The 24,392-nt window shown below is 38.9% G+C and overlaps 1 protein-coding gene and 1 non-coding gene across 2 annotated transcripts in view; both read right to left on the bottom strand.

Moving 5' to 3' along the window:
* LOC106867957 (calcitonin receptor) overlaps positions 1-24,392 on the bottom strand; it is a 246,476-nt gene that overhangs the window by 14,572 nt on the left and 207,512 nt on the right. Inside the window, exons 9-12 of the mRNA XM_089357107.1 lie at positions 19,831-19,916; positions 13,597-13,732; positions 4,298-4,339; positions 3,876-4,010 (exon numbers count right to left, since the gene is read on the bottom strand). Of these exons, the coding sequence (XP_089213233.1) occupies positions 3,876-4,010; positions 4,298-4,339; positions 13,597-13,732; positions 19,831-19,916 (399 nt within the window). The remainder of the gene's footprint in view (positions 1-3,875; positions 4,011-4,297; positions 4,340-13,596; positions 13,733-19,830; positions 19,917-24,392) is intronic.
* On the bottom strand, positions 11,521-11,627 carry LOC128250102 (U6 spliceosomal RNA). The gene has a single exon (XR_008266224.1). It is a non-coding gene; the product is annotated as a U6 spliceosomal RNA (small nuclear RNA).

The raw sequence follows: 24,392 nt of genomic DNA on the forward strand, positions 1-24,392 counted from the left end.
TGCCACCTGAGACATCACTCAGGATCAGGTGAGCCACACTACTGAAAAAATTCAAGGCAATTTTCCGTTAGAAGTGCCATTTAGAAAGTCTCATGGGCCAGAGGTAGCCCATGAATGCTCTTTACAATCACTACCCAACACTAAAATACAGAACACAGGTATAAAAATGACATTACAGAGATGCAATACAAAAAGCTAAAGAGTGGTATGGTGGGTATATCGTGTAATAATGAAAATTTAAAATGTATAATAACAATATGAAAATAGGGATACAAAATATAACGGTAATCCTAAAAGAATGATAGGCACACCGAGCAAATCAGGGCATATACCAGGGATGGCCAAACTGCAGCTCTTTGATCTTTAATATGCAGCTCCTTTTTCCATCACAGTTAATATAAAAGGTAAATAAGAAAGATTTCAAGCTTCATAATTTTTACTGGGTATGAATTGCGATCCCCTTGGATTAAAATGTAAGTTTAGTGTTCATGGTTAGGAAAAATATTTAAGAATTTAAATCTTAATTTTAATGCTAGATCTGGGTGTTGCATTGGTCTTTAGTACTGAGCGAAGGAAATGGTGGGAGGCAGGAGGATTAAAGGAATTTCTGGTCAGCAAGTGTTAGAGAAGAATGTCAGAAGCTTAAGTTTCATGGGTAAAGGGATTAAAGGTTTGGGTGTGCCGGGGGAGTGAGAGCAGTCACAAGTGGCTTAATGAGTCTAGGCCCAACTGTATTCACATCATGTACATTAATGTAGTGTAACACAAGATGTTGAACTGTGCAGACCTAGTTGGTACACTTTGGATACTAGTTTTGTTTATAAGTGTCTGAAAATTTTGTGAAGGAAGATGGCCTCCTCAAATTGTAAGAAACGAAAATATGAAGAAGGAAACAGAAATTTTAAGCCAGAGTGGGAAGATTTTGCATTCACCATTAAAGGAGGTAAACCTTTATGCTTTATCTGCCATATGTCACTCAGTAACTTAAAACACCACTATGAAACAAATCACAAAAACCTTTTGTATAATCATCCACCTAAATCAGAATTAAGGAAAAACAAGTTAGCTGTGTTAAAATCATCACTAAATAGCTGGCAGACACTGTTGACAATGTTCAGTAAGGATACAATGACTGATGCCAGTTTTGTTATGTCATAGAATATTGATGGTTAAGAAGAATATAGCTAAAGTTGTTGCTGCGTTAGATCCAAATAACATAAGACTTTAGCGACTAATAGTACAAGCACCAGTTTTCCGCCACACTGCAGAGAGACGTATCTCTCAGATCGGTGCTGATGTTGCAGGCAAAAATGCAAAATGATTTAAAAAATTCTCTTGCATTCAGCTTAGCTCTTGATGAATTAACAGACCTACAAGACAACCCGCAACTGGCAGTATTTATTTGTTATGCTCCTCTGATGTACCTTTGAAAGAAGAGATGTTGGACTTGTCGCATTAAATGAAACAACTCATGATGTTGACAATAAAAATGTGCTTGAAAGAACCTCAACAAATGCTGATGTTCCACTGAATAAACTCGTCAGTGTTGCAACAGATGGAGCACCTGCAATGGTGGGAAAAATGTAGGATTAATTGCACTTATGAAAAATGATCCCAGCTTTCCAGAGTTTCTTCCTGTTCATTGCATTATTCATCAAGAACACCTGACAGTCAGATACTTCAAGTATGAAGATATTATGAAATCTGCCCTTGGAATTGTCAATTTCATATGCTTAAATGGGAAAAGAGTTCTGAAATTTTATTGAAAAACTGGAGCTTGAAGATAAACCCAGTGATGTCTCTTTCTACTGCAGTGTGAGGTGGCTGTCAACCAGCAATGTCTTGAGTAGGTTTGTTAATTTGTTGGAGCCTCTTATTACTTTTCTTAAAGAAAAAAAAGATCCTATCCTCAACTAGAAAATGATGAATGGAAGCAAGATCTAATGTTCCTTACTGATATAATGAATCATCTACAAACTCTCAACTTGGCACTCCAGGGCATAAATAAGATTGTTTCTGATCTTATTCAGGCAATTTTCAGCTTTCAGAATAAAATAAAGAGTAAGAGATATATTGTCAAGAAACTTCAGTCACTTTCCCAGTCTCAGTAGGAGAGTAAATACATTCCCTGATATTGAAATAAAAGACCACAAACTGGAAGAATACAAAGATAAATTACAAGGACTACTTGATAATCTCTTAACCAGGTTTGATGATTTGTGGAAGCTGAAGCCCTACTTTGCCTTTCTTGCAAATCTATTTATGGTTGATGTCTTTCTCATAAAGATATTCTTTTCTACTCTAAGCACAAGGCATGAAATTTTTTGGGAGGGAGCAAGCCAATTGGATAAACCCCAGTACACAACTGGTACTTAATTTATTGACCCCCAAAAGGATGAAAGGCAAAGTCAACCTCAGTGGAATTTGGACTCAGAACGTAAAGACAGACAAAATACCGCTGGGCATTTCACCCAGCGTGCTAATGTTTCTGCCAGCTCACTGCTTTGTTTCTCATAAAAATATTATTATTTTGTAAGGTGATATCTGATTAAAATATCTCAAATTCTATTGGTTTGCCTTTTTTTTTATGTTACATATTTTCCTCCATGTTTTGACCAGATATTTACTAAGACAAATAAATATCATTAAAAATATAATTTTTTTCCTTTTTGGCAGTTTAATTTTATGCTACTGAAATGCAAATTCGCACATTTTTCTTAGACGTTCCCGTAGTTCATTACCATATTAAATATGCTCAATATAGTTAAAACAATCATCAGTCAAGATTTTGAAAACATTTGGTAACATATGTGTATTTTGTGATTACTGAAACTGACATAATGTACTGAAACTGACAAAATTGATCTACACAGCGGGATGGGGGTGTGGATCAATTTTGGAGTTTTTCATAAAAAATTTGAAATTAAAATTTGTTCTTTTGCCCCCATATTCTTAATCTCCAATTTTCCCACGTAGTTTGAAAAAACAAATTTCGAAAAAAGTTAAAAATTAAAAAAAGGGGGGGGGGGGGGGGAAATTAAAAATTTTGAAAACGTGGTTTTTTGCATATTCGGAATCTCTGTCATCGAAAACATAGAAATCCGGTGAAAAAAAAAAAATCGGAAAGGTCAGTTTTGGGGTGGGGGTGACTGCCCTCCTGTTCCACCAAATTTTGTTCATGTCTTGCGGCTCTCAAACATCTGAACTTTATCTAATGTAGCTCGTACATTAAGCCAGTTTGGCCACCTCTGGCATACACAGATGTAGGTTAGCCTCAGCAACAGGGAGAATATCTAGTCCTTGTCAATCTACAAGCGGAAACATGAATTGACCCATTCCTCTACGCATCAATCACTCTTCTCATCACTCCTCATAAAATTTACTAGAAGTCCGAACAGCCCTGTTTGTGTGTATCTATCTTTCTGTCTATTAAGCTATATAATCCAAATACGTTTAAACAGAAGTGGTTTTTAAGTTGTGTAAACCAGGTGAGAAGATACTGCTGTGACAGTGAACGAGAAATCGTTGGTAGAAACAATTCTTTTCTATCAAATAAATGTCAGCCAAAATTAATGTGTAAAAACAACCAAAAGAAACCGCAAAGGAATAAAATTGGTTCGGGAGAATATTTAGAAATGGAATCAAACACCAAACGCACTAACCAAAGTAATGGTTGTGTTTAAATACAAGTATTATTTCGAAAGCATTTTCGTGTCATTAATTTTCGTTTAGAGTTCTTTCTCTTGTTCAAATTTGCAATAACCATGTATACGTGCTTAACATCATGCAACAGATTTCAAGAATGGTTCGACATTGAATTCTTTCATTGAAAACAAATCGTGGGTTTAGAGATGTAAAAGAAAATTAAAACTCACGTCAACATTACTGAAAAGTTTCTTAGGTGAAAGGGCTGTACTCTCCATAGCTGAAGATAAATTTGACTGTCTAATATCTAGTTGACCAGAATGTAGCAAATATTGATTGACTTTCCGTCTAACTACTGATATCACCTGCAAATAAAGACACGTTAAGAATTTGTAAATAACTTCATAAAGAAATAAGATGATGATTTCCAGAGAAAAGAACACATTCGTTAGATATGTAATTTAAGTACGATTTAGTGGTCCTAATATATTAACATAATAACAATCAGAACATAATTAATGGTTTAATCTGGACCAAGGGTCTACTCCAGTGACCTTTACATTCTAATAGAATTATTGTTTTAAACACGAGTCACATGATTTTATTTGAAAAAAAAAAAAAAATCGATAAAGGATAATTTTATATTACTTGCCTCTTCATTGACAAAACAGAGCAGGATAGCCACAAATAAACCCTATTAAAAACAAAACAAAAAGGTATATTTGTTTTTCGTTTTACTGGTATTAAACAGCAAAGATATTTATTTTAACCATTCACACTTGTAAAGACAGGTGTGTTATGCTTAACACGTATGATCGATAATAATGAGTTGAGAGGTGATAACATCAAATATTTTTATATACATAACGTGCACTGTGTTGTATGCATGTGATGTGTGAATCAAGAAGCAATGAGATTACCAAAAGATGAGAGCTGAAATATTTCATACAAGTGTAGAGCAAAGCCTCTGGTTACATCAATAATAATCTCATAGAAAATTAGGGGATAAAAATGTTTATATGTGGCTCTAAAGACACATAGCAATAAGGAACATTTATACAGAGTACTGAATAGAGTGGTTTTTATAAGTTAAAGAGTTCTAGAATAGGCGCAGGTGTAGCTGTATTGATAAAAAGTTTGCTTCCTGCGAAGTATGAGCTGTCCTCAGCGGAGGAGGAGCTCGTTAAGGCGGTAAATAGAATAGACGAGCATTTGGAAAGAGTGAAGAGTTTTGCTGAGGCTGCAGGGGTGAAGAAAAGGGAGGTGGACCTAACCGGACTGAAGGAGCTGTGTAAGATGACACAGAAGGTGGGCGGTGACGTAAAGTTATTACCCCCGAAAAGGGTCATGGAAAATATGGAAAAGAAGACCATTACCTACAAGGCGTACTCAGTGGACAGTAGGAAGATGGAGTGGATGGAGATGGAAGTAGAAAAATCACTGAAGGGGCTTTCGAAGGAAGTGGTATACATAGCGAAAGGAAATGGATATGGGACGGTGGTTGTCCAGTTTAGGACAGCGGAGGAGGCAAAGCGGCCGGCGAGTGCAGCGGTGAGAACGGAGGAAGTAGTACTTCTACCCACGTACCTTGGAAGAAAGACTTCTAAGGTTAGGGTAGAAGGAATCCCACTCGATATAGAAGTGGCTTGGGTTGCGGCAGCCGTCCTCGCTGGTAGTGAGGAGGAGCTGACTGTCCTTCAAGCCACAGAGACGGAGGAAGGAGGATATAAAGGAAAAACATTGGAAATCATCATACAAGCGGAGGCGAAGCAGCTGGAAAATTTGCGGAGACGGTGACGTTGGGAGAAATAATATTCAGAGTATGGGTAGAGGGCAGAGTTCCGCGATGCTTTAAATGTGGCCAAAAAGGCCACAGTAGAGCTTACTGCCCTCTACAGAGGAAAACGACAGAAGCGGTGCTGGAGACGGAGGAGAAAAAGGAAGAAGTACAGATAGATGAAAGGAACAAGGAGGATGAATGGACAGTGACAGAGAATAAAAGGAAAAAGAGAAAGAAGAGGCAGAAAGTCGGTGGGATGTGGGACCCCAGACCAACTCCATCCCACCTAAGACCATTCAGACCCACCCTCCCCATACAGACACCAAACCCACCCACTTCCTGTCCCCAGAGCAAAAAAGAAAGAACAGACACCACAAAATTTACAAGACTCCTCCCCGGTGAAAAAGATTACGTGTACATGGAGGAGACAGTGTTGTCACTCAGTGATGGGGAAAACGGTAAACGAAAGACTAGATCAAAGACTAAAGAGGACTCAGGACTCAGAGGTGGTGAGTGGTGTTATTCAGTGTGGGGTAAGTAACACACTTTTCATATTCTCAAGTTATCATTCATGTTTCATTATTTTAATATTTTAATTTTAATGTTTTTCATGTTCATTTTCATGTCATTCATAGCATCATATTTTTATTTTAACTGTTACATGTCCCCACATGTGTTGTAGTGTCCTCCTTTATGACAATTTAAAAGAAATAAAGAAGTTTGCTTCCCAACCATATGATTCCGGGTTCACTTCGAATGTGTGGCACCTTGGGCAAGTGTCTTCTACTATAGCCTCGGCCGACCAAAGCCTTGTAAGTGGATTTGGTTGACGAAAACTGAAAGAAGCATGTCGTGTATATATATATATATATTATATATATATATATATATATATATATATATATATATTGGGTATGCAACTAAGTTCCCGCTGCTTTTTTAAATTTTGGAATTTTTTGCGTTTTTAAATTTTGGAATCTATCTTTTTCGAGAAGTCTATTTTTGAATCATTTTTGAATCTATTTTGTTTTGTTTTCCTAGTTTTAGATAATTTTTGTTTATTTGCAGATCATTAAAATGGAATGTTAAGGTAAGAAAAACGAGCATTTTCAACACCTCCTTCTTTTTGCTTTTAATCGAGGCTCTAAGGCTGCAAAAGCTGCTCGCGACATTTGTGCTGTGTATGGAGAGGGTGCCATAACTGAAAGAACCACTCGTGATTGGTATGCCAAGTTCAAAAATGGAGATTTTGACCTCAAAGACGCACCTCGTTCTGGCCGTCCAGTTGAGTTCGATGAAGAGTTATTAAACCAACTTTTGCACGAAAATTCTCGTCAAATGACAAGGGAACTGGCAGAGAAAATGGAATGCTCCCACACTGCTATAGAGAAGCATCTTCACTCGATGGGAAAGGTTCAGAAGTATGGAGCATGGGTTCCGCATGCTTTAAGTGACAACAGCAAAAATCAACGAGCCACAATCTCTGCTGGTCTGCTTGCTCGTCACCGCTCAACTCATGGACACAAACAACGATTTCTTTACCGAATCGTTACTAGCGACGAAGAATGGTGCCTATACATCAATATGAAGCAGCGTATGGAATGGTTTAGCCCCGGTAAACAAGCGACACCACGCGTGAAACAAGATCTTCATCCGCGTAAAACGATGTTGTGCGTATGGTGGGACTGGGAAGGGATTACCCATTACGAATTGCTTGAACAGAACCAAACGGTCAACGCGGAACTTTATGTTCAAGAGATGGAACGACTCAACACGGCTATTCAAGAGAAAAGACCTAATCGGCAGCATGGAGTTCTTCTGCTGCACGACAACGCCCGCCCTCATATCGCCAATATGACCAAGGAAGCCATTCAAACGCATGGCTGGGAAGTGCTGACACATCCGCCGTACTCTCCTGATTTGGCACCAACGGATTTCCACCTCTTTCAATCTCTTTCAAATGCTATGCGCGGAGTTTCGTTCAATACTGATGCAGAATTGAGAGCTTGGTTGGATCAATTTTTCGAGTCGAAATAGGAAGATTTCTACCAAGGAGGTATTGAAAATCTTGTTGAACGTTGGGAAGAAGTTGTAAACAACAAGGGTGAATGCATTATTGATTAATTAGTTGTTTTATTTTTTATTAAAGCTTTTAAAACATTTAAAAAAAAAAATACCCGGCGGGAACTTAGTTGCCAACCCAATATATATGGAGTAATATCGAGTATAGCCAGCTGAAATTGCAAAGATAATCTGGATTTCGACTAATGAAAGAAAACTCCGAATGACCTGTCCTTGTTTTCTTTGTATCGTCTATCTGGATGTTTTGTTGTCCCTTTCTTGTATCATCTAACTGTCTGGATGGTTTGCGTTCTTGTCCCATTTTGTATCATATATATATATATATATATATATATATATAGTTTTACTTGATTCAGTCATTTGACTGCGGCCATATTCTTAGTAAGCTTAGTAGTATTCTGTTGGTCTCTTTTGCCGAACCGTTAAGTTACGGGGACGTAAACACATCGGCTGTCAAGCGATGGTGGGAGGACAAACAGACACACACACAAATACACTCACATATATATTTCCGTCTACAAAATCCACTCACAAGGCTTTGGTCGGCTTGAGGACATTATAGTAGAAGACACTTGTCTAAGGTGCCACGCGGTAGGACTGAACCCAGAACCATGTGGTTGGGAAGCAAGATTCTTACTACACAGGCATGCTGCGCCTATATCTATCTATCTATCTGTGTGTGTGTGACTTTGAGAGTCTGTGTTTGTCCCCTACCACTGTTTAACAACCGGTGTTGGTGTGTTTACGTTCCCGTAACTTACCTGTTCGGCAAGAGACCGATAGAATAAGTACCAGGCTTAAAAAGAAAATAAGTACTGAAGTCTAATAACCGAAATAAGTAAAAGATTATTTCATGAAACTTTTAGAAGTGAAAATTAGCCCCGAAAAGGTCTGTTAATGATCTATAAAACTGATGCCAAAGATGATTAACTGGGAAAAAAATGATTGTAGGCGTTATAACAGAGTTAAGGGATATTGGCTAAAATAACTCAGGTCAATCGCTAGTAACAGTTATTTCTGATCAACATTACCAAATATGATAAATGCTATATGCCAACAGTTGTGACTTTCAAACTTAAACATTGCAGGCTCAAATTCGAGGAAGTCAATCACTGCCATCCTCCAGTATGTTAGTAATAAGACAAACGAAGGAAATTAAGGAACCAGGACAAATGCATATTTATGTTTGTAGTGATTTAATAACGTACAACAATAGACATGCAATATGAATTAAATCTACAAATGTCGGTTAGCTGAGCAAATTGGTTGAAGTATTGTGATAAGGAGGTAAAATAACAAAATAATGAAGACGGAGAGATTTTAAACAATGCGAAAAGGGAAACGGTTTATGTATTTCAGACACAAACACTTATATATTTCAGACACAAAGGCCTATCACCAGAAGTGATCGGAGTAAAGAAAATGGAGGAATTTTAGCTGTCTCCAATAGAGCAGTTTTCTGAGTATGTTCTACCTTCATGTCAATTCCAAGTTCCCCAATAAAGTTTTTAACAGTGTTCCCAGTGCCCATACAATTACTAAGATGACAGTAGCTAAGAGCGATTCAAAGTCGCTTTAATAGAGGGTAAGTTATATGTAGTAGAATAAGATAGTTTATTTCGTATGTGTATTTCGTGTGCAAGTTTCTTTAATAATCTACTTATTAAAGATATGATAATTTATGCAGTGATAGAAAACCTTCCGTAAGAGTTTTAAGCAAATGTGGAACTTTAACATTTAATGAAAATGGAACATTGTACCAAGGAATATTTACTTTTCTGGGGGTTTTTTTCTAGTACAAAGCGTTTGGAATAGCAAATACTAGTTGAAATAGCAAAAGAATAATTATTTACTTCAGAAAATGAATTATTAAAAGGCATACAATAAGCGTTTCTAGATTGGGAAGTATCTACTGTAATAGTACTCTTGTGTTTTTCTCCGTCACAACATATGAATTAGAAAGGAAGGGGTGATAGATGAATAGGGAAGAAAGGGGTAATAGCAAACTGGTAGTGGGTGCGTTTCAACTCTGTGTGAGTATATGTGTGTGCTTATTACAAGGGAAGTATGTGAATGTATGTGTGAACCAGCGTTCTTTCAGTAACAAATGATGATCGATGTCACATCTCAAAAGAAACCACTAGATAACATTGACAAATGTATTAATTTGATTCACCATCTATATTTATATATAAAATATTACAATTAGCCGTCATTTTGACGGCACAGGGTCAGCTAGTTATGAATATTACTATTGATACTAAAAAATACTAAAGTTATTTTTTTATCTATTTTAGTTTATAAATTAGTATTGTATGACAAATAATTATCTATTATAGATTGCATTGATTATTAATTTGCTTATTATATTAGATACTTTGATAGTATGTTGTAGATTTATAATAATATTTTTTGGTGGTACTTGTATGTTTAGTTGAAGAGCATATTCTTAGTGTTTTTATCATTCATTTTTCTCAATATATTACAGTTAGGATTGTAAGTGTGATAGTCAGCAATTTGTTTATAAGATACGTTATCCTTTAGTATCTTTCATGGAGAGTGGTGTATTTAGATGCTTAGAGTTTATACTTTTATCATTGACAGTTGTATTAATATGATTAGGGATAGTAAGTTGGTTAAGTAGCATATTAAGTTTAGTAATATCAAAATTATATTCTATTTTCAATCATATCAACATCATTATCGCATACTGGGTAATCATTATAAATTATTTCAGTTAAAATGCTTGGGATCCTTATTGACATGTTTCTAAATAAACTATTCACGCAATATGGGCACCGGAAATCCAATATCATGTGATTTCAATATACCGGACATCATCAGTAAGAGACGTCCGGTCGCTGCATACTAAGCAAATCTCGCTGCTACAATATATAGAAATATCAGCATCTTTTTCGCATCTTTTCAGACACTGATATCGCAAATAGCCAGTAGACTAAAATCACGTGGTATGGGAGCTCTGGCGCCCATAACAGATTATTCTAATTTATGTTTGAGCTTTTATGCGTCAAACGCCTATTTGAGAGGTTCACTCAAAGTTGATAATGCAGTATTCGATATTCTAATACGATATCCACCTTAAGTTTGACAAAGATTGCCGTTTGGTACTAATACTGCTTCCGTCGCTTACATACATACATACATACATACGTATTTATATGGAAGTGTGTGTGTATTTATTTGCTACTTTTAACTTTATTATCTTGCTTCTCACATTACATGTACATCATAGAACTTCTAACTAATTGGTGTTATATAAATGAGAGTTACTGTTTGCTCAACTTGGTTTTTCGTTAGCATCAAATTTAACACGATAACCATATCATCGTTTTTTTCTGGTGTTACAAACATCAAAGACAAGTTAAACATCTTTAGCTTAAGAATTGCCATCAATGTGGCTTTCCAAATAGGTTTTGCAACATATATTCTTTCATTTTACTGAAAGCTAAATGAAGCAATTTATGGCTAGTAGGCGGCGAAATAGAAGTGTCGATAAATCTTGGACAGAATGGCATGTAGTGTTTATCGATGTTTTCTGTCTTCTGAGTCGAAATCCTACCGAAGTCAACCTTGCCTTTCATCATTACAAGGATGATAAATAAAGTTTACTAATGAACTACTGGGGGCTATTCTTTTCTCCCTGTCTCTTTGTCTTTCTGGTAAACGGGTCCATTGCGCTTTGGGAAGGGTTTGCGCTTTGGAGAGGGGTTTGACTATTTATAACATTATTTTCTCTAGTAATGGAAAAGGTTTGAACGAGAGGTTAGTAACATCTTCCAACAGAACCCCCCCTCTTTCTCACAAAGAATACAACTGATGTGGTACTGAAGCTATCCAAGGACAGCCCGATATGCTGTACAGCATGAAACTCAGATAAAGAAAATATACAATGACTGCTGTTTATTTGTTATTGTTTTTATTACTCTTTCACTTTTACATCCTTTTACCTGTTTCAGTTTGCGAGTTGTGGCCATGTTGGAACACCGTGATTTAAAAATATGGAACGCTTCACGACTTTGCGTGTCATCCTTGTGCGGAGGCCATGCTAATCTTTTCTTTAGTGTTCCAATTTTAGTACATGTTATCAATCGAGCAGATCTCGGATTAATGACATTCTAGTTATAACCATCCCGTCTCTTTTAGCATACTTCGGATTACATTATCTAATGTATCTTGCTCCCTTTCACGACAGTGGCGTACGATTTGAGAACAATTCGGCAACTATTTCGTGCAAATCAAGCAATCACGTAGATTTTAGCTCTCGTTGTTGTGAGCTGTATTTTAATGTTAACACACATATGTATCAACTAAGCACACGACAAGTGTAATTGATACAGAGTTCTTGTTCGCGAATTTTGTCTTGTAGTGCCATGAAATTTTGACTTGCATATCCCGTGTAAATTTAGACAGGTTGTGGTGAGCTAATTGCTGATGTTTCTTTGCTATTATTAACTAACGCGAAATTTCAGGCCTTGTGCCTATAATAGAAAGGATTATTAACCAACGCGAAAGCGGCGGGTTGGCAGAATCGTTAGCGCGCCGGGAAAATGCTTAGCGGCATTTCGTCCGTCCCTATGTTCAAATTCTGTCGAGATCGACTTTGCCTTTCATCCTTTCAGGGTTTATGAAATAAATACCAGTTGAACTCTGGGGTCGATGCAACCCCTCCCCAAACCTGCTGGCCTTGTGCCAAAATTTGAAACCGATATTATTAACCAGCGCTATTCTTTACCTTCTGAATTCAAATCTTCCATCAACTTTACTTTCAACCTTTCGGAACTGAACAAAATATATGTCAAGTATTGGAGTCGATGCAATCGACTTGCCCCCTCCCCTCAGAATTACTAACCTTGTGCCAAAATTTGAAGGAAAGAATTTTCTACCAACACTGCAACCATCCCCGATATTTTAATTATTTCCAGTTTAAAACGTTTGAATTAGCAGTTTTTTTTTAGCTCTATTGACAAATATTTTTCTACCCGTACATTTAATACTCACAACTATAAAACAAAACCAACAACAGAAAAACCTAATAATTCACAAGCACAACAGTCACAGCATAAGCAACTGAAAAAAACAACTGCTAAACTTGCAGCACGAGGGAAACTCACAAAAAAAAATTATCACAGTTAATATGTAAAAAAAAAAAAACAAATGCAAAAATGACAATAGAAGCGATACCAACAGCCGAACATACACAAAACAACTCTACTTCGCAACGTTACTGGTGTAAATACAAATGAGTTGGTGGAGTATATAACAAAAAGGAAAAATATAAATAAAGCGAGAGGGCTCAAGGAAGTTCTGCCCTAAAATACCAGCATGCTCCCTACTGAAAGCGTTACCAGAAGTATACATGACCCTGAATCATATTCCCAGAAACGTGGAAATTTTCTGTAACAGAGTAGACAACAGCGTTCAAGGAGTAGCTTTTCAAGGTCATTCTAATCAAGAAAATTCGAGTATCCCCTCTTCGAGACCAAAAGAGATGACTTCTCGTACCTTTTCTGTGCCCAACAAAGGCCATACTAAGTGGGTTCTCTAAATGCGCGTGACCTGTCATCATGGAACATGGTAAAGGGTTCTGAACATTTTACCATGTTCCATGATGACAGTGAGAAAATAGGAGGAATTCAAACTACAAAAATTATTTTCAGATAGGCACTAGGCGTAGAATACCATAGCGAGTTGCTGGTAGGAAAGAATATCGAATCCGTGTACCTGGCTCTCTTTCTGATGTTGACCTCGTCGCATCTTATGGAAAAAGAGAGAAATTCATTTGGAATTCACTCTTAAGTAGGTGATATTGCTTCTAACGTCCTCCTGTGTGTGGTTTAGCAGTTACGCCTTGTATGCTAGTAAAGGGGGAGCTAATCAATGCTTGCTTGGAATGTTCTAGAACATTCGACAGGGGAGATAACTGTAGTTGACTCCGAACGAATATTTTTGCGGGCTACGAACCTGTTTCAAAAAACGTTGCCGATATTACCCTCCTGCGGACCGAAAGGAAAGAAAGTAAGATTAGCGAAATATAAAGAATTGCGTCATAAAGTAAAAAAAATACTTACCTGGAAGGAAATGAGGATGGCTGAAAAGATACTGTAAATATATTCCATTTGAGAGCCCTTTGCAGTATGTAAGGGCATGATCAAAAAATGTAGTCCAAGCAGGGGTATTAAGAATAGGATGGCACGTATACTGCGCCTGCAGAGAAATAACCTTTTGTTAGTTTTTTTTCCATCACAGAAACAGTTTACATGTCATAATGAAAAACAACAGACATAGAATAATGAGGGCTTCTCTATATGGTTGTTCTATCGACTAGAAAAAGCAACTAAATCTCTCTAAAACCACACCATACTGCTTTAAAAAAGAAAAGACATTCGATAACGTGAGATACTTTCTTAAGGTAGCGAGCGGGAAGAATCGTTAGCACGCCGGGCGAAATGCTTAGAGGTATCTGCCGCTACGTTCTGAGTTCAAATTCCGCCGAGGTCGACTTTGCCTTTCATCCTTTCGGGGTCGATTAAATAAGTACCAGTTACGCACTGGGGGTCGATGTAATCGACTTAATCCGTTTGTCTGTCCTTGTTTGTCCCCTCTGTGTGTAGCCCCTTGTGGGCAGTAAAGAAATAGGTATTTCGTCTGCCGTTACGTTCTGAGTTCAAATTCCACCGAGATGGACTTTGCCTTTCATCCTTTCGAGATCGATAAATTAAGTACCAGTTACACAATGGGTCGATGTAATCGACTTAATCCCTTTGTCTGTCTTTGTTTGTCCCTTCTATGTGTAGCCACTTGTGGGTAGTAAAGAAATAAGAATCGTTACCGCGCCGGGAAAAATGCTTAGCAGCATTTCTTCTGACTTTATGATTTGAGTTCGAATGCCGCCGCGTTCGACTTTGCCTTTCATCCTTTCGGAGTTGATAAAATAAGTATCAGTTGAATACTGGGGTCGATGCAATCGACTTACCTGCTTCCCCCGAAACTACTGATCTTGTGCCAAAATTTGAAATCGATAATGTGAGATATCTTCGATAAATACTATGCCTGAAAAAGGTGAAATCGTTGTTAGTTACATGTCTGCTCGATTGAGGCTGACGAGACGCTAAGCAACAACTATAATGTCAAAGATAATGTTATGTTAAAGGTTTAGACCGATAATTTATGCTGAATACAGTATGTAAGGTTTAAGCTTAGTACAAGAGTTTCCTATTTGTGTTTCGTGTCGGGGTAAGCTGGAAACCTTTAGTGATTTTCAAAGTAGTACACGTTTCAAGTGAAGCATATTATTGCAAATAACTTGCAAATACAAGTGCTATTAGTTGAATCTTCTTCATTCCACTTCGATTGAATAATGTTTCGCTTCCAAGCCAGTGTCTTCACTTTGACCGAGACATCCATACCAGCTAATATTTCGAGTCCGAGCGGCGTCCATGTAATCTTCACGGGAAACCGTCAGCTCGATTAGATTTATCATTTTCTTTTCCTCACACCAGATGACAATATTAAATTTCTTCTTAAGGAACGTCACGCAATGGCAGTAACGTTAATTACTACGTTAGCAGAGAATGATATTTTAATGTCTAACAATGTAATATCAATATTTTCAGTTGTGTAAACTATCATAACATTATCTAGAGTATGTATCGTCCTTACAGCTGAAATGTTGAAAGGACAATGAGTAAAGGCAATATATTTTCAGAATATATACACAATAAACAATATGAGTTTTATAAAGACCAGTGAAAATAGCTGTGATATTTGAACGATGTTAATATTAATCACTCTAACAGGGTGGAGAACTGGCAGAATCATTAGCACGTGTGGCAAAATGTTTAGCGGCATTTTGTCCGTCTTCACGTTCTGAGTTCAAATTCCGCCGAGGTCAACTTAGCCTTTCATCCCTTTCGGAGTCGATAAAATAAGTACCAGTCGGGTACTGAGGTCGATGTAATCGACTTACCCACTTCCTCAAATTTGTTGGCCTAGTGCCAAAATTTGAAACCAATGTTAGCCTATCTAAACTGAACGAGTTTATAAGGGAACCCCAACGTAGTGGATCGACCTGCTAGAAATTATAGCCAAATTTTTCTCAGATTACATAGAAACACCTAAAATAATTGGACATACCGGCTTGTGTTATCCAGAGTGTAATCTACCCGAAAACAACGGACGTAATTGATTTCCACCGAAATGGTTTTACTTAATCAAATGTATGCTCGATCAGAATCGACTTGGAGCAATGTAACGACAACAGCTGCAGCAGTAGCAAGTAATATCTCGACTCTTTGTCATAAAACATAACAAAAGTAATAAGGCAATTCAAAGATCCCAGGATTCCGACAAAATTACAAACATGTAACATGAAAAAAAAGCAGCAAAAACTGTTATAATGTGGATCCTCGTCAATTTGTATGTTGTTGTCGGCACTGTAATATTCTTGTCGCCACTAATATGTTGTGGCGGAATTCCACGTCTCCAAAAGACAATGAGTTTGAAATGCCTACCTTGACGGTAACTCGAACTCGTATATATCACGTAATTGGCGCTGAGAACTCGTACACTGACTCTACTACTACAACGACTGATTGTCTGATTTTATAGTGGCTGGTTCATACCACTTTGTCACGTGGGAAAGAGTGTACCATTTTCATTACAACATCTTCCTTTTTCTTTTTTTTTCTTTGGGAAGCAAGTAATTTTATTTTACTTTATTCACTCCTCCCTTTTTAGCGTTTTTTCCCAACTGAATATTTTTCTTTTTGGCGCCTATTTGTAGGAACTCTGTGCTCTTCCTTTTTCTTCCACTTGTACGCGTGGGTTCAACAACTTGTAACTGTTTTGGTACCTGGAATGTGTCATACAACCATTCCATATGTTCTTCCAATCTGTCTGGTTAATTTTCTGTGAATCTCTTCTTCAATTGGTTTCTGTGAATCTCTTCTTCAATTGGTTTCTGTGTCTCTTTTCAACACCTTTTCTGCTTTTAATTCCGTACATCATTTTTCCTTCTTCCCAGTATTGTTTTCTGTTTTTATACGACCTCATGTACTCCTTATCACCAATTTTGAAAAAAAATTGGGTTGTCTTTCCTGGTACTTTTTCTTTCCTCGCCAACAAGTTCGATTTCACCTTCCTCGCAGACGTCAGTTCAGCTGCTGGGCTTCTTGCTGGTTTATTGGGATTCGGTGTCACCCTGCATACCCTTAGGAATTGCTGTAGAACGACTTCATCCGTGACTTCCTTGTTTGCTTTTTTCAAAGCTCTTTTTGAAATGTCCACAAAACGTTCTGCCTGTCCATTTGATCTGATCTGGGATGGTTAGACGCTATTGTTTTATGTTCTACTGTGAACATTTCACAGAATTTTCTAAATTCAATGGACACAAATTGTGTTCCATTATGAGATACAATCACGTCTGGGATGTCAAACCTTGCGAATAATTCGTGCAAAAAATTTATCACCGTTGGTCTTTTGTACTTAACAATTTCCGCCATTTTGTAAAACTGTCAACTACTACTTAGTAGTAATAACCATTTAACGGACCCGCAAAATCGATGTATAATTTTGTCCATGGACTTTTTACTTCTGGCCAAGGCTCCCATTTTTGGGTATGCAATTTCACTGCCAGAGCATATCCTCTGTAACCTTTTACTACGTTTTCAACTTCCTTGTCTATATTCGGCCAATACACATAACTGCGCATAAGCACTTTCATTCTTGCGATCCCCGGATGTCCAGCAAAGAATTCTTTCAACACTCTTTTTTGTAAGGTCTCAGGTATCACTACCCTTTGACCGTACATCAGTGCGCAGTCGCATGTTGAATATATGCTGACATCTTGTTTTTTCTTATCAAATTTTTATATTTTCTATCGCTAACTACAGAGTTTTTTTTTTTTGTTCATTAAAGAACTTGTCTTTTGATGCATGCCGCTTTATCTTCTCCAGAGTTATTGGTAACTCTCGTACAATGTGTTTAATTTCTCCTTCGGCTCTTAGCGCTGCTATTACTGTGTCCTCGAATGGTTTGCCATTTCTGGGTATTAACCTGGATAGACGTCAGCATGTCGTAGCTTTTTCGAAGGTAAATATTCCATTGCGTAGTCGTAGTTTAGTAGTATGGTGCCCCATTGCTGCAACCTGTTTGCTGTATGTACTGGGATTCCTTTCTTGGATCCATAAATCGTTAGCAACTGGCAATGGTCTGTTTGTAGTCTAAACCGTCTACCATGTATAAACATGTAGAACATTTTTATGCCACATATAATTACCAATGCCTCTTTATTATTATTATTATTATTATTATTGTTCAGTAGTTTTATTTTTATAACGTGCTTTCACTTCACTACCGAGCGCAGCTCTGTGCGCCTTGGGTATGTGCTGTGGTTTGCTGTGGTGCTTTTATGTTTACTGTATTGAAAGTGTTTTGCGTAGAATGTGTGCAGTACCCAGTAGTGCAATTTTCTGTATGTTACATATATTTGTAAGTCCTGGTATTTTTGTTATGTATTTGTCTGAGTATTTTTTAATTATACCTAAGGCACCTACTATGATAGGAATTGTTTCTGTTTTTAGACTCCACATTCGAGTTATCTCTATTTCCAGGTCTTTGTATTTTGAAAGTTTTTCCATTTCTTTTCGAGAAACGTTGTCATCTGCTGGTATTGATACATCAATTAGAAAGCATTTTTTTCCTTCATGATCTTTGACAACTATATCTGGTCTATTTGCCTTAATTTCTCTATCTGTGTGTATTGGCATATCCCAGAGTATGGTTGCTTTCTCGTTTTCTGTGACCTTTTCTGGCGTGTGTTTATACCATCTTTTTTCTGTTGTTATTCCATAGTGTTGGCATAGCTTCCAGTGTATATAGGTCCCAGCTCTGTCGTGTCTGTGAATATATTCCTTCTTAGCCAGGACTGGGCAGCCAGAGATAATATGATTTATTGTTTCTTGTCGATCTCCACATATTCTACAGTTACTTGTTATATTTCTTTTCATTATGTGTTTTTGGTAATTTCTGGTGGGGAGGCTTATTATTATTATTATTATTATTATTATTATTATTATTATTATTATTATTACACGTTCTAATGGCCAGGCGATCAGTCTTGCCAGCATCTTCTGAGTGGCGGATGAGGTATGCCGTGGCTCCTAATGCATCGATACGCTCTTAGGTTACGCCATCTGGACGGTGAGCGTGTGTGGGCTCTGTTTGTAAGGTTCATCTTTCCGCAGCTTGTCTTCTTGATGGAGCTGCAGTTTTGGGTGAAGAAAAAACCGAGATTGAGCGCCTGGCACCCAGAATGTCGTCAGGCACTCACAACTCTCTACTAGTCGGGCAATGGGATCGGTGGATGTTCCGTTTTAGAAATTTAAAGAGGATTAGTGGCAGGGAAGTGGGACGACGTTTTCGGTAAGACTCTGGGCGCCAACGAGAACGATCTGGCTGGTCTGTTCCGGAGAACTTTCCGGTCGGGAACTATCATGCATGATTTCCAGATGTCCTTGGCCTAGCAGTGCTACCGGGGGACGCTACCGATTCGAGATAAACCCTACAGGCACGGATGTGCTGTCAGACGGGCTTGTCCGGGATGCGTGCAGAATGACGAAACCGTTCTGCACGCCCTCGTTCAGTGGCCAGGCATTGCTGACTTGTGGGGCTATGTCGAGCAGCTGCTGTCATGTGTGGGACAGATCCATCTGTCGGCTGAGTCTGTAGTGACGATCGCCCTGCTGCCCTCTTTCAATCGGGCAGGCAAAGCAGTTTTTCTTTGCCCGGTGGCTGTGGCGAAAGAGGTTGTTTGGTGGACAAGGCTGAAAGGCATGAAGACAGATACATTCCTCTTTGGTAGAGCTCTCATTGACTTTTTCAAGTTTCACTTGAAAAGAAAATTGACAGTGGAGAAGGAAGTGCTGTCCTCGAGTGAGTTTGTTGAAAGGTAGATGAAAGTTGCAAAAATGACAAGAATGGAGGATACCTCTCTAAGTGTAGAAATAATTACCGCCACCACTGCCGTCGGTAACGACAACAACAGCAACGACGAGGCAACGTGAGAGTATCAACATGGTCACGTAATCTGCTAGAAATAGCTGCAAAAGTTTCCTCAAATTACATCCTACCATCTTAAAAAAAGGCATGCTAGATATTGTAATCTTGAAGAGAAAATGAGATGGTCTTATTTGGAATGCTTTGATTCCTCCATCAGGGCTGACTTAGTTAACCAACAACAATAAATAGAGGAACAAGAACATGAACAACAGAATGATGAAAGATGTGAGATAAAAATATCATACCTCATTTGGTGATAGCGATCTGTGTTTGTTGCTCGCAATTTTGAAATAAGCACTCTTAATATGTTGATGCTGAGGATGAAACTACACTGAAAATCAAGAATATAAAAATAAAGTCATTAGACAGAAGGTGTCAAGCGTCAAATTAAACATACAGAAACAATGTATTAGAGACGAATAGTTTTAAAAAAATATATTGATTTTTCAATATTCTTTTGTTTTTTCCGTACATCAGAACAATAAATTAAACTGCAATGAAGTAAGCTATAAATTAAAATGATAAATGATATATTAGTTATAAAGTCTTCTATAATTCATGGGTAGCCGGCTTCCCAACAGTAGCTCTATAACACAACATTCTTTTCCCCACATCGATACATGCTACAGTAAAGATCATTTCTCAATGAGAAACTAGATGCTATGAGACTGATGTATCCGATAGCGCTCACAAGAAACCGAGGATTCTGTGACCTACTACTTCTGAAAGGTTAATATATGAAGAGTTTGAAAGCAAGGTATGTAAAGTGCTATATAAAATAGTAGGAAAAAGTATACCAACAGTCAAAAAGAACCAATTAAGAACCTGGAACACGGGCATGCTCTGGAACATTGTCAGATAAAAGTCGCAGGATGCAGAACATGAAGCAAGCTGGGGATGGACTTGTAAGCGCATTACCCCACTTCACAGCGGGTAAACAAGCTGGCTATACAGAGATAGAGGGCGTTACACAACATTAAGGTTCTCTTTCTGCACTGGGACCTCGAACTGTAAAGATGTGATCTAGCCTCTCTCTCAATACTCACCAGCTAACAGATAGGAGCATAGCACAGAAGACCATGGCCTTTACACACCAACCATTCTATTTATCATTCCATTGTGTATATACGTGTGGCCACAATAAACGTGTTTAAGTTGTAACCTCGCTTGTACATATTTTTCATCCGGGTTTACTACCAGCGAAATTACAGCCTTCTGAGAGTCATATTAAATGGCTCATAAAGACCTGCACCATCTAAAATGGTGACCCCCGACGTGAATACAGACTTCTAAAATGGTAACCGAGCGTGGGAGATGAACATATTCATCTAAAATGGTGAACACCAGGCGAATACAGACCAGTGAATACGTATTCCCTTTTCTCATTCACGACTTCGGCTACGCAACCAAAACGCCTCTCGTCACATAGGAACACTACCACTGATGTCTCTCGTCGCCATATTGTCTTCTTCACCGAGAAAATTTTGGCGCCATTTTCAAGCGGGAAACTGAAAATTATTTTCCTCGGGTTGTAACCGAAAATACAACTTGGTCATTTGAAGACACAGCGTCCCAGAGAGAGAGAAAAAAGAAAATTATCCGGAATTTTCTCCAGAATTCACATGGGTAGCAATTTTCCTACGTGTCAGGCATAAGTTTCTTTCTCTCAACCACTCGGATTATCTAGGCGTTGGCCATAATTTGTTCTTTATCAACTAGTAAGGATTTCTTCTATTTTCATCCCCTGCTATTGAAAAAATTTTTTTTCCTAATTCGCTGCTCGTCGTGTCTTCTTTCAACTAGGGTATTTTGACTGCCATTTCTAACGGCGTTTCTTCAACCAGTTGTTCTTTGTGCCGTTCTGTTTTCCTACTGTCGTCCAAAATGAGTCATTTTCCTCTGCCTCAATATCACGGAGATTCTAAGATGTGGTTTTCACAACTGGAATCGTTCTTCATTTCTTCTAACATTCAGTTGGCCCAGAGCAAACTCCACATCGCTCCTACTGGCATTCCTTCTCGGCTCGCACTTTCACTGCGAGAAATGATAACAGGAACCCCACCGGATATGACATACGAAACCTTCAAAGCCGCGGTTCTGCGGCGTAACTCTCCCTCGGCTGAGAGTAAATTTCGCACACTCTTGCAGGATGAGCATCTCGGGGATCGAACTCCCACCCAGTTTTTACAACCAATCCGAGAGTTGTCCGATAGCTCCTATGAGGGACAGGCATTTGTCAAACAACTATTTGTCTCGAGGATACCTTCTAATGTACAGTCGATTTTAGCTCCTATGATGGAACATACGGCCCTTGAACAACTCGCCGCCTCCGCAGACAGGATTATGGAACTTTCTGGCTCACCATCCTCTGCAGATAACCTTGTCGCTTCTTCATCTTCCTCTCGAGATTCTACTTCTTCGGCTCCGGTTGACATGCAATCCTCTGAAATCTTACGGGCTATCGAAGAACTGACCCGTCAGGTTTCACGCATGTGTAGGAACCGTTCGCCTTCAAGGGATCATTCCGCAGGAAGGACCAGGTACCGCCCTTTCTCGTGCACACGCGCACTTCCTGCTCCCTCAGTCTGCTGGTACAACAGGAAGTTCAAGAACCAGGCCGAAAATGTACACAGCCCTGCTCCTACTCTTCTCAGGGAAACTAGACAGGGAGACACTGGCACATCAGTTGTCTCCCCCCCCCCGTCGATTCTCCCTATCGTGCGTTCTTTATCAGAGATGCCAATTCTTCAAAGTTCTTTATAGTGGATACAGGTGCCAGTTTAAGTATTTGGTATCGATAATTTACCCCCGCCAATCCTGCTCTTTCGGATATCTCTCTTTACGCGGTGAATCACTCCGCATCAAGACCTATGGTCAAATATCCTTCACCCTGGATTTGTCACTCCGTAGGGATTTCAAGTGGATCTTTGTCATTACAAACCTACCCCATACTATTCTTGATGCTGATTTCTTACACCACTATTCTCTCATCGTGGACGTTAGGGGACGCCGACTCATTGATGAAACCACTTCACTCGCCGTCCCCGAAAAGATTCTCCTGTCCCCGTTGTGAGCCCTTCTTTCTTCGTGGCCGCTTTGGGTGACTCCTACCAACAGCTACTCACTTCGTTTCCAGAGTTGACGGATTTGTCATTTCATTCATCGAATCCAGCCCATTTTACGAGACATTTAATCACGACCAAGGGACCTCCAGTCTTTTCCCAACCGCACTATTTGTCTCCAGAGAAACTCCGGATCGCCCGGGCTGAATTTGAGCACATGCTCCAGCTGGACCTCATTCGTCCCTCCACGAGCCCGTGGGCAGCACCCCTACACATAGCCAGGAAGAATGACGCTGATTTCCGACCGGTGGGAGATTTAAAACGTCTTAACACTGTCACTATTGCAGATCGCTATCCCCTCCCTAATGTCCAGGAATTTTCGTCTGCCCTGCAGACCAGCATCTCCAACACTTGACTCAGCTGTTGAAGCGCCTACGTTCCAATGATGTGAAGATCAACTCGGCTAAGTGTGTCTTCGGTTCTACCAGTTTGGAATTCTTGAGGCATCTCATTGACGCCGATGGTATTCGTCCGCTTCCCTCTAAAGTGGAAGCCATCAAACGCTTGTCTCCTCCTGTTTCCTTAAAGCAACTCAAAAATTTTATTGGTTTAATTAATTATTATCGTCATTTCATCCCTAAATGTGCGGAGAAGTTGCTTCCCTTGACCCAGCACCTGAAAGGTGAATGGAAAAGAGACGCACAGATAACGCTGTCTCCTACAGCCATCCAGGCTTTTGAATCTGTCAAATCTGACCTTGTTCAAGCATCCTTCTTCGCTCATCCTGTTCCGGATGCAAAATTATCACTTACTATGGATGCGTCGTCATCTGCTATGGGGGCAGTTTTAGAGCAATCCGTAAACAGCGGAAGCCAGCCATTAGCCTTTTTCTGGCGACAGTTGAAAAATGTCGAAATGAAATATAGTGTATTGGTAAAGAACTCTTAGCAATTTACCTCGCAGTGAAACATTTCTCTTAGCTTCCCGAAGGTAGAGACTTCACAAATCCCCCCGACCACAAACCGCTAACGTTCGCCCTCTTTGCAAAAACGGGCTGGTACTCGCCCAGAGAAACGAGGCAATTGGATTATAGATGACAGTTCACTAGTGACATTCGCCATATCGCTGGCATTGGCAACATCCCCGCCGACGCCTTATCTCGCCTGCCTATCGGTGCAGCGTTGGATAGATATAGCTGGAGACACAATTTGGCTCTTAAGGCTCTTTTCAATGCTACAAAGAACCAAATTGCTCTAATCAACAGTGGTAAGAAACCACCGAGGAAACCAGCCAGAGACTTCGTCACCTTTGTTAGTACAAGACAGCAAATCCGGTTGACGGAGAATGTTATGAACGATGAAAATTGGAACAGCTGTTGGGAGGTGGCTGCAGATTTTCCAAAGTACTAAAGATTCTTCCTCATTCCAGTTACGAAGAAACCTAATATGGTTATCTGGAGTGAGGGAAAGAAAATGGTAAATCTGGTAGAACTGACTGTTCTCTATACAGATAACATGGACGCCGCTCGGACACAGAAGATCGACTGTTATGTATATCTCCTGGTGGAATGTGAAGACACTGGCCAGAAAAGAGGACATTATCCAATTGAAGTTGAATGTAGAGGATTCCTTGAAAGCAGTATGTAGCAATAGATGTGTCGCCAAGCCTAACTCAACATAATGCAAATATCATCATGAGCAATATCCAAGCTACAATGCAGAAAGCAAGCCACTGAACTTGGTTAA

The sequence above is a fragment of the Octopus bimaculoides genome, chromosome 1 (assembly GCF_046866305.1).
Source record: "Octopus bimaculoides isolate indiv1 chromosome 1, ASM4686630v1, whole genome shotgun sequence".
In the NCBI taxonomy this organism is placed as follows: Eukaryota; Metazoa; Mollusca; class Cephalopoda; order Octopoda; family Octopodidae; genus Octopus; species Octopus bimaculoides.